The sequence below is a fragment of the Saccostrea cucullata genome, unplaced genomic scaffold (assembly GCF_032062105.1).
Source record: "Saccostrea cucullata isolate Sc308-1 unplaced genomic scaffold, CSIRO_AGI_Scuc_v1 ctg42, whole genome shotgun sequence".
Classification (NCBI taxonomy): domain Eukaryota; kingdom Metazoa; phylum Mollusca; class Bivalvia; order Ostreida; family Ostreidae; genus Saccostrea; species Saccostrea cuccullata.
In genome coordinates this window covers 30,543-41,698 of record NW_026932910.1, presented here as the reverse complement: position 1 = coordinate 41,698, position 11,156 = coordinate 30,543, and the positions used below count along the sequence as shown (strand labels likewise).

General features: G+C 33.2%; 1 protein-coding gene across 1 annotated transcript; it reads left to right on the top strand.

Annotated features, from left to right (window-relative positions):
* The first annotated feature begins 2,321 nt into the window (after positions 1–2,321).
* Positions 2,322–6,982, top strand: LOC134236433 (sodium-dependent phosphate transport protein 2B-like). Its single transcript, XM_062718602.1, has 11 exons — positions 2,322–2,445; positions 3,642–3,701; positions 3,804–3,857; positions 4,010–4,051; positions 4,160–4,238; positions 4,366–4,494; positions 4,589–4,732; positions 4,860–5,051; positions 5,162–5,280; positions 5,423–5,564; positions 5,674–6,982. Exons 1-11 carry the CDS (start codon positions 2,401–2,403, stop codon positions 6,543–6,545), a joined length of 1,878 nt encoding a protein of 625 aa, XP_062574586.1. The 5' UTR covers positions 2,322–2,400; the 3' UTR covers positions 6,546–6,982.
* The last annotated feature ends 4,174 nt before the right edge of the window (positions 6,983–11,156 follow it).

Here is an 11,156-nt window from a genome sequence, read left to right as displayed (position 1 = left end):
AAACGCTTTTTCATTTAAAACCAAGTACTCCAAATTTTATGATCTATGGTGAATTAGGTAGAGTACCTTTAAGTATACATATCAAAACAAAAATATTGCATACTGGTCAAATATTTTATATGGAAAACAATCAAAATATTGTTTTTTAATGTATAAATTACTTCGTGCAAAATTTGATAATGGACATGAATCTAAATGGTTAAAGAATTTGAAATCAATTTTAGACAATTGTGGATATAGTAATATTTGGAACCAGAATCAATTATTTAATAGAAATTGGCTTATTAAAAGTTTGAAACAAAAATTACTAGATCAGTTTCAACAAAATTGGATTTCAACCTGTAAAGATTCTTCAAAAGGTGTGACATATAATCTATTTACAAATTTACACTTTGGATGTCAATTTTATGTAGATAGCAGGTTAAATAATTATAAGAAACAAATTTTAGCTAGATTTAGAACAGCAAACCATAAATTACCCATTGAAACAGGAAGCTGGGAAGGTATTGAAAGAATTAATAGATTATGTCTTTTATGTAAAAATGATCTTGGTGATGAATTCCACTATATTTTATGTTGTGAAAAATTAAAAGATGAAAGAAAATTGTACATTCCGAAGTATTATTTTACAAGACCAAATATTATCAAATTTAATGAATTGTTTTCTTCAAAAAATGTTTGACTATTGAGTAAACTCTGTTCTTTTATTAAAATTTTAAACGATCAAACCTCCAGGTTAACATCAAAAACATATATGGAAATACTTGATTATAAGCACACTTTGTATATATGTTATATGTTATGCTCACGCATGTAAATATATGTTATAATAATATGTATTGATCTCTGTGTTGTTAAATAACAACCAAAGAGATGTTAATAAACTGGTAAAGTGGAACAGATAAAATTAAAAAAAAAATAAATAAAAATCATTATTTCGCAATGGGATATTTACTTAAACAAATTAGGTAAACATCCACTGGTAAGGTAGTTGTAAATTTCTTTTGAGGTCAATGGGGTGGAATTTCGTGAATTTCAAATAAAAAAATCATGAGTGAAAATACCTTACAGCACTAGTGTGCACTCAATTGAAATAGCTACGGGGCGGATTTATGGGAACGCTATTGGACGACAGACTTTAACAAGCTTAAGACGATAATTAGTGATTAGTCAAACTATTGATAGAGATCAAGTTATGATAAAGGGCGAAATTGAGCAATAAATATACTAAATAACTGCTGATGTAACAAGGAAATAAAAGATTTTTTGCTTGTTTTCAGGTACTAGAAATAAGGCCATTCCATTTTTTATCTATGTTTAGCGTCCGCGCGCGCTTTGGTTTTTTACACCCAATTTCAGAAGAAAAAAAGTAGAATATCAAGTCCTAAAACTGATTATTCTGGTTGCATTCTTCGAATTCTATCGATGTTTCTTAGATTTTGTCTTGAATATGCCATACAGCATTGGATACTTTTATTTTGCCAAGAAATTGCTTGCTCTTTCTATAAAAAAGATAGATTTATGAAATCAAATCCTTTGAATGATATAATTTTTTTAACTATAAAGCTTAGCACTGTGTTTTAATTTTTGGCTTGTGTACAGGTACATGTATTTTTTGCAAATACCATGGTAGGTTTTTGAAATATGGATGGACGCAAAACAGAGAAAAAAAACTTTTGGTGGCTTAAAGCGTTTTCCTTGTATTTAAAGTAGCATTTCATTAGATAAAAAATAAACAATAAAAGTGCTTTAAAATATCATAATTTTTTTTTAAACTTGCATTCAGAAATATCGTAAGCTTGGAATCTAATTAAATATTTTTTTATGAGAGGTAGACAAATGTAGGTTGAGGGGAAAACAAAACTATGAAATCAGTGTAATTTTACAGATCTTTTCCCCTTTATGATATAACAATTAAGCTAATAATGAGGTTAAATGCTTTAGATATTTAACATACGAATTCATTTAAAAAGATAGCAATCAATTTCTAGCAATATTCATGCTCGAGTATATTTTAAATGGCAATTTATTTTGACAGTTTATTTTTCGATCATATTAATCGGCACGATTATTTTGGTACTAGTTAGGGGAATTCCTTTGGACTTAACTAAGTTAATTAAACTTATAAATAACACTCAGTTACGTAACATTGCCTATAATCTCTTCAAAATTGTATTATTTATAAAACCCACGTGGTCAATCACAAGTGACTCTCATGCAATGATTACATTGAGTACCTTTTATATCTTACCTGACAGGTGTGTTCCTTTTGTATAAGCTCCGCCCCCTCCTTGTCAATCTCAGCATGATATCCATAAAAAGGCCATTTTTTCTACAAAACGCCGTGATTTGGAATCAAAGTTCAATTGTTCATCACCACTTCAAATTCAAGAAGAAGAAATGTCTCGGTTTAATGGATCTCCCCCTCCTTACTCGGAGAAACCGGTGAGTCTTATTTATTTATCTTTTAAATGTAAATAAGCATCCAGGTATATGCATTTATATTTAATTTTGTATTTGATTGCTAATTAGGATTAAATTATAAACGATGCAGATGTAATTTTATTTTCAAGGACATCAATTATTTTTATGACGAATGAGACCGCAGATGCGGTATATTAATTTATTTGTATACACTTCTGCTTGTTGTTACTTTTTTAAAAAGCGATATAATGCGTCTAGATATGGCATGTTTTCTAACTTTAAATATCTTTTTTTTCCCAATGCAATAACTAACTTTCATTTAAAAAGTTGAAACATTTGCCCAGTTGATCTACCAGCATTGCCATCTAAAGATTATAAAATACACAGGTATAAGGGATTGTGACAGTTAGGCATGAATAAAGAGAGAAGACAAGTATAAACATTGTTTTTGACAGGCTATTCATTACATTGGATCAAATTTTCGTCAGCAAGACAAAAAGGAAACACATCCTTCGTATTTCTGACGTATTTGTAGTCTTGTCATCCAAAAACACCGTCGTTTGTCCCTTCTGAATGAAAGAATGTGTGCTTAATGTGCCCTGATGCCCGGACTTTCCCAGTATTTTACTGCTTTTGTTAAATTGTGCAAGTTATGAAACTATTGTTTTATTGTTCAAAATGAAAAAAAAAAACTTTTGACTGCAAACGTTTCAGAATAGGGCGTTTTATATTTATTAAACTAAGTTATGATAATAGATGCATTTTTGCAAAAACTAAGAAACTCCCAGAGCGATCTTTAACACGTTCGTCAATTACTAACAGATGAGTCAAAGGAAATGTATAATGAGAACTTTACAATTAAATACCACGCGTTTTAGATAAAAAAAAAAAAGAATAAAATTCCATGAGTTATAAAAAAAATTCATCTAGTTTTATCCACTCATTCTTTACTATATTAATAAACTAAATGATAATATACACGTAAATATCACACTTGTCAATAATCTTGTTTACTTCTACAAAAGGTTCAAAAAGTTCACATCAATGAAAAACACGAAAAAGTAAACCATTCTCTACCCAATTACCTCCTTAAAAATAACGCGTAAATAATTTCAAGGTACGGATGCGTGAGAAATGTATAAATGACCCACCGATAATGAAACGGAGGGTATCGTTGTGGACTTTTTGTGTATATTGGACGCATTATGATTTTTCAGGGGGACTTTGACGAAAAATATGAATCCAGCCGAGTCAATGGGGACAAACCTTCGGACAAGGTAAGATATTGCCAAGAATTCTTAAGTTGACATAAAAGTTGGTAACACGATATTTTAGTAGCCAAGATTCATTTTTTTACATACCATCATATTTGTTCTCAGGGTGAAACAAACGATAAAAAGAGATCTACCAAGGGACAAGAAGCCATTCAGATGGTAAGAAAATAAGGGACCTCTATTTTATGTCACGTTCACTTTCATAAAATAACGCTATAGTTTGTCAAGAGGTCCATTTTTTTAAAAATAGAATTGTGAATATAAACTTAATGTGCATGCCTGATCAGCATTTTTATCTCTTTCATTTTCAGAATGGATATGAAAACAAAGGATTCGACAGCACAGGTGAAAAGGTAAGTTACAGTTAAAACTAATTGAACATAAACAAGAAAAAAAAAACTATGAATTAAGTTGACAATGCATTGTTTCGTGTCGTTAAGTTTATTGACTTTAAATTCCAGCTGGAAATTTCTCCTACAGAAGAGGAGGAAGACCCATGGGCACTACCCGAGCTTCAGGACACAGGAATTCCATGGGACGGTATGCATCAATATTTAATTAACATAATCTGTACTGAGTTCTGTTTGCAAATAAGGATAAATTTTCCGACTGAAAATTTTCTAAAGGAAATAACGTGTATTTAATTCTTGTTGAATTACCGATACAGAGTTGGACTTTGGTGGCAAAGTTCTCCGAGTTGTATGGACGATCGTACGAGTTATTCTCTTCCTGACATGCCTGTACGTCTTCTTCTGCTCACTGGATTTTCTGAGTTCTGCTTTTAAACTTCTCGGAGGTAAGTCTTCTTTCAAATTCCACGATTTCAATTCTTATCGTCTAAATGTATGTTTTATAAGTCAATCAATCCCTCCTTGATCTTTTTTCTCTAGGTAAGGCTGCTGGCGAGGTGTTTCGAAGTAACGTTGTCTTGCGGAACCCCGTGTGTGGGGTAATGATCGGAGTCCTTGCTACAGTCTTAGTACAGAGTTCTTCCACCAGTACATCTATTGTGGTCAGCATGGTGGCAGCCGGCAGTAAGTGAACATGTTTACAATTGTACTTTGCTTGTTGCAAAAATGATTCGCAAGCATCAACCACTCTTCAATCGCTCCTTATCTGTATTCAGAGTAAAAGGTTATATATTTTCCATTTTTTTTAAAGTTCTGAACGTGGGTGAAGCGATTCCAATTGTGATGGGCGCCAACATCGGAACCTCGGTTACCAATACCATTGTCTCTTTGGGACAAATCACGGACGTTTCGGACTTCCGGCGGGCGTTTGCCGGGGCCACGGTCCACGACATGTTTAACTGGCTGGCTGTTATAGTTCTGTTGCCTTTAGAGCTCATCACCGGTGAGTCGTCATGGAAACGAAAAAATGTCTAAACCATAAAAGGAAATTTATATATATCAGTCTTGTGTAAGACTTAAAATGTAATTTAATAATTTATTTTGATTTTTCAGGGTACCTTTATTATCTGAGTGGCCTAACTGTAGACAGCATGCACCTACAAACGTATGAAGATGCCAACAAAGACCTGTTAAAGACGATCACCAAACCTTTTACTAAAATGATCGTTGAAGTTAGTATACTAGTATTCTTAATCTCTAAAAAAAAATCCGATCCACTCATTGTTTATATAGATTTCTTATTTTGCTTACCCTTGAGTGTAAGTGATACAATTTCCAAATCCTTAACATTTCTTGTTTATCTTTTTTTTGTAGGTCGACTCCAAACAGATTAACAAAATCGTCACTGATGGAAAAGAGGTCGATAGTCTTCTTAAAACGTGCTGCAAATCGAAAACGATCACGCAAATGAATGCTACTGGTTTTGAATACGAGGAGAAAATTTGTGTAAAAAATTGTAAGTCCATTATTTTTCTCTTCTCTACTATCTTATTTGCAGTTGCTCATACCTGTATCTTTATTTTAAACGTATCAAAACATTTATTTATAAATCTGTCTTTCTTAAGGCACGCATGTTTTTATGGATTCTGGCCTAACAGACGCCGGCATTGGAAGCATTATGTTAGTCGTTTCCCTTGTTCTACTCTGCATTTGTCTCTTTGGTATTGTCAAGATTTTGAACTCCCTCCTAAAAGGAAATATCCGTAAAGTCATAAAGAAGTTCGTAAACTATGAATTTCCCGGAAAAGCCGCCTATTTTACTGGTTACATCGCCATTTTGATTGGCACTGGCCTTACCATTTTGGTTCAGTCCAGTTCTATTTTTACCTCCACTATGACGCCATTGGTGGGCGTTGGTGTGATAAGCATCGACAGGATGTACCCTTTGACCCTTGGCTCCAACATTGGAACTACCACTACCGGAATCTTGGCAGCTCTGGCGACTGACACTTCAGATGGCGTAGAGCACCTTAAAAATTCCCTTCAAATTTCCATGTGTCATCTGTTTTTCAACCTAAGTGGCATTATTTTGTTTTATCCAGTGAAATTCATGCGATTTCCTATTCCACTAGCAAAATTCCTTGGCAACACAACTGCTAAATATCGTTGGTTCGCCATCTTTTATTTGTTTATGATGTTCCTCGTCTTCCCGCTGTTCGTGTTTGGAATCTCTCTGGCTGGAATTGAAGTCCTGGCCGGCATTGGTATACCCTGCCTCTGTGCTCTCGTCATAATAGGCATCATTAAGGTGCTCCAGAACAAAAAACCAGAATGGCTTCCAAAAAAGCTCCAAACCTGGAAGTTCCTTCCCGTTTACTTCCGGTCTCTAGCGCCATTAGACAAACTTGCGTCTAAACTTTGCGGTTGTTGTAAAATGTGCAAAAAAGAGGACAATCCTAAAGGAGATGTTGAAAAACAATTAAACACTAAATTGTGATGCTCTGGTTTGAATGTATTTTTACCTCTTTAAAAGTCTTACTAATTTGAAAAAAAAAATCAAACCGCCTTGTCGCACGACTGTAAATGGCAAAAATATTGGTTCAATACAAAACCACAGAAAGCAATTAAAGAATGTGTTCAATGTTAAATTGAAAATATCTGTCTAAATCCAGAGAGAGAGAGAGAGAGAGCGCGAGAGAGAGAGTTTTAACACCCCTGACGTTTCTTACAAAAACATTTACACATGACGAAAAGAACACCAGTTGTTTTTGATTTTTCATTTTCCTTCAACGAGGCTGTGATATGAATGTTTTCTTTCAAGGAAAGAATCCCTTAATGTATATTGTGTATATTATATTTTTATGCTGTTTTGACGCACTTTGAAATATATATTTGTAATATTGTTATATTAAAATGCTGTTTTATATTTCCTTATGTAGTTTTTTTTTATTAGAATAAAAAAAGAATTTGATATAGCGTGCTGTAATTCATAGCATTACAGAAAGCATGATTTTGGACTTGTACACAGGATACACCGTTATTCGAAAAAAGTTGGAATTGAAAAAAAATATTTGAGAGAAGAACTGGTTTCACATTTCCTTCTTCAGACAAAAAATTAAGGACGCAGTGGTTGCTGAATGATCAGCGGTAATGGTGGTCGACAACATTCTCTCTAGGTTTTTAGAACTTCTGCTGAGCTCACGCTGCAAATTCTTATATGAATAATTTTCTAATTTTTAAAGCAGAGAAAAGTAGGAATATAGGAAATAATATACATATATACCGTATAAAGCTACAAATATGTTAAAAAAATACAAAAACTTCTCGCCTCTTAATAATTTTTTTTTCCAAACAAAGCAAACAGAAAACAAGTCAGCATGGTGTGTTACAAGGCACTTTGAAAAAAATTTTGAAAGTGCGTTAAATATGGGACACAGTTACAGCACTTTGAAGATTTTCTTTTTCATAGTGCGTTTATATCAACCATATTAACACACTTTGAAAAAATAATGTGCACGGATTGGTCAATATTCTAGCAAATAACTAATATATTATGTCTATCTTTTGCAAAAAAAAGTTTGAAGGGAATGCTAAGCCCCCCCCCCCCCCCCCCCCCCGCCCTTCCCCCTAGGTTCTGACGGTTAATGGAGGTATGATGGCAGTGGATATTAATGGACTTTCAACTATAGAATGAAATAAAATTCATAACAATAAGGAATTCATCATATTTTACTATATATTTTCTTTAAAATATGACCTTTAGTGCAACATGTACTAGAAATGCGACAAAATGGGGTCTAAGTTTTTAATAAAAAAAATTTCTCACATAATATGTTGGTCTTTTCCAGTTATTTGATATACATGAAAACAATGTTTATTCCCGAACAGAATGTTGCCTCATTTTTTCTAGATCAGCATCTGTGAGTCTCTGAGTCCCCTTTTTTTTTAGCTCTACTGGTCAGAGACCAGAAGAGCTTATGCGATAGTAATGCGTCCGTCGTCCGTCCGTCCGTCTGTCTGTAAACAATTTTTCAAAATGCTACTCCTCCTACAGTTTTGGTCTGATTTCAATATAACTTGGCACACAAGTAAACTACACTAAGATACATATTTCTTTGTATCAGTTTTTGATTTCGATGAACGGTGTTGCCGTGGTTACTGCAAATAGACATTTCTGTGAAAAACATTCAAAATGCTACTCCTCCTTCAGTTTTGGTCTGATTTCAATATAACTTGGCACACAAGATGACTACACTAAGATACATATTTCTGTGTATCGGTTTTTGATTTTGATGAACGGTGTTGCCGTAGTTACTAAAAATAGAAATTTCTTTGAAATACATTTAAAATGCTACTCCTCCTACAGTCTTGGCCTGATTATGATATAACTTGGCACACAAATATACTACACTAAGATACATAATTCTGTGCATCAGTTTTTGATTTCAATGAAAAGTCTTGCCATGGTTACTAAAAATAGAGATTTCTTTGAAATACTTTCAAAATGCTACTCCTCCTTCAGTTTTGGTCTGATTTCCGTATAACTTGGCACACAAGTAGACTACATTAAGATACATATTTCTGTGCATCGATTTTTGATTTCAATGAGCAGTCTTGTCATGGTTACTAAAAATAGAGATTTCTTTGAAATACTTTCAAAATGCTACTCCAAATACAGTTTAAGTCTGATTATAATATTATTTGGCATGCAAGTAGACTACACCGAGATACATAATTATCTGTTTTGTGTTTTTGATTTTTATGATTGATGTTGCCATGGTAATTTGAATTGAAAGTACTGTAAAATTTTATTAAAAGCTACTCCTACATTTGTAGTCTTGTAATCTTGCCACAAAAAGAGACTTAATCAAGGATCATTATTCTATTTATTGGAGAGATAAAGAGGTACACTGAGGGACATTGTATATGCCTTGTCCTCGTTTTCGATGAGGGTGGATCATCAGTTTTTCAAAAGAAATGTAACAAAATAACGTAATCTTTTATTAAGTGCCTCCATGGTTGAATATATTAATGTACACCTTTAACGCACTTTCAAAACTTTATTCAATGTGTGTTGCTTTAGTCCCAATTTTAATGCACTTTGAAGATTTTTACATAGGGCGTAATTTTTTCAAAGTGCGTTGCCACAATGGTGACGTTCCTACAGAGATTATTTACTATGGCTAATTCAGTAACTGCTTTGTATTACCGATGAAAATTAAATATCGGTATATAATTTCCTACAAACTTTTTAAGAATTGTTTAGAAATGTTCGTTTTGGCAAAAGGTCATCATTTACTCAAATGTGCAGTCCTTTACTCAAACTGCTTTATGAGTAGTAGGAATGACATGAAGCAATAATTGAAAATAAACTTCTATATCCAAATATATTTCTTAAAAAAATTGACAAGAAACTTCTAAATAAATGAAAATCAATCATAAGGATCAACAAGATGTGTTTGTGAAACACTATGCGCCCGGCGGCAACAAAGGTCGGAAAAAACTATTTTTAGAATTAAGTTCACAGTCAAGGTCACAAGGTCATTGACCTTGGTGTCATTTGGAAGAAACTGATTAGTGGAGTTTGCATACCAAATATGAAGTCTCTGTCTTTCATGGTTCAAAAGTTATGGCGAAGGTTCAAGTTTGCAGAAAAAAGCTATTTTTAGCATATAGACCACAGTCAAGGTCACAAGGTCATTGACCTTGGTGTCATTTGAAAGAGCTTAATTAGTGGAGTATGCATACCAAATATTAAGTCTCTATCTTTCATGGTTCAAACGTTATGGTGAAGGTTAAAGTTCGGGACAAACAAACAAACAGACAGACAGACAGACGGGACAAAAACAATATACGCCCTGGATCTATCGATTCGGGCGCATAAAAATAATATATTTGGGCACAAGAACTGGCTATTTGATGCACCTTTCCTCAAACAACGACAGTACTATTGGAGCATCTGATGACCACACGACTGTTTTTTGTCGCTTCATCTATTTTCACGTTTGTGAACGAGGATAGGTCAACCGAAAAGGAATAACCATAAATAAGGCTGTCATTTATAAGAAAGAAAAGATATGTATCCAACATAATATAATATGTATTATCGAATGATATGTACATAACTCAATTTGCATGCTGACATTTCGTAAAACACCCGGGGCAAGGTTTTGTTTTGTTAAACAAACTGTTGACATCGTATTATTTGGTGTTTTTTTCATTTGAACGAAGTGTAAACAGAATCCAAGATGTAGTTAATAGTTATTGATAATTTGAATTTTATTGTTCTTAAAAAAGAAAATGTACACCTAAACTAATCGGAGTACGTACTAATTATTCCTTGCGATCTATTGTGTATAATTTTAAATTTTCCTTTGTGGTCTTGTCTTTCTCAAACTAAAAAAAATGTATAACAAGAGTAATTTTTCACTGTCTTCAGAAACCCGACGTGAGATTAATTAGGACTGGAGACTGAAAGAGACCCAAAACGTCTGGTTTAAGTTTTGTAAGGAAATCAAGCACTCAGCGATCAACTTAACCGACCGGGTTCAGAGACCTCAGTTAATAAATGAAATAGTTTTTCACATTTAGATGTCAACAAGACTGGCCAAAAACTCCCTTTAAGCTCTAAGTAGCGCCCTTTAGAAGTTGATACAAAATGTGTGAAAAGAACAACTTGCTGTTGGCAATGTCTCTATTACCTAGGTCATGAAGCCTACATAACCTTCAGAATTGTCCATATCGTCGAAGTTTGATATATATTTTAAATATTACATAATAAGATTTTTTTTCTTTTTTATATTTTATTTTGAACAAATTTTATTGCAATATAGTGACAATGCATTTACACGGGATTGGATAAAAATTTCTTTGCCTTAAGTGTATCTATTTCCGGTAAATGTAATTTGTATACTGCATTTTTTAAAATGAACTCTAAAGGACAAGGTACGGAAATGGCCGAATCTGGCCCTTTATTTGATGTAAAAAAAAAATCAGAGCACAGTTAATATCGTGATAGTTTGTAGTTAAAAAAAACCCTGAAATTGATGCTCTTTCAAATCAGTATCAGCTGCAACTTTGACATGGGAAAATTTAGTTGCAAATTTGT

Coding starts and splice junctions, on each gene's coding strand:
- LOC134236433 (XM_062718602.1), top strand. CDS start 2,401: ATGTCTCGGTTTAATGGATCTCCCCCTCCTTACTCGGAGAAACCG. Junction 4,239..4,365: donor CACAGGAATTCCATGGGACG/GTATGCATCAAT, acceptor TTACCGATACAG/AGTTGGACTTTGGTGGCAAA. Junction 5,565..5,673: donor GAAAATTTGTGTAAAAAATT/GTAAGTCCATTA, acceptor GTCTTTCTTAAG/GCACGCATGTTTTTATGGAT.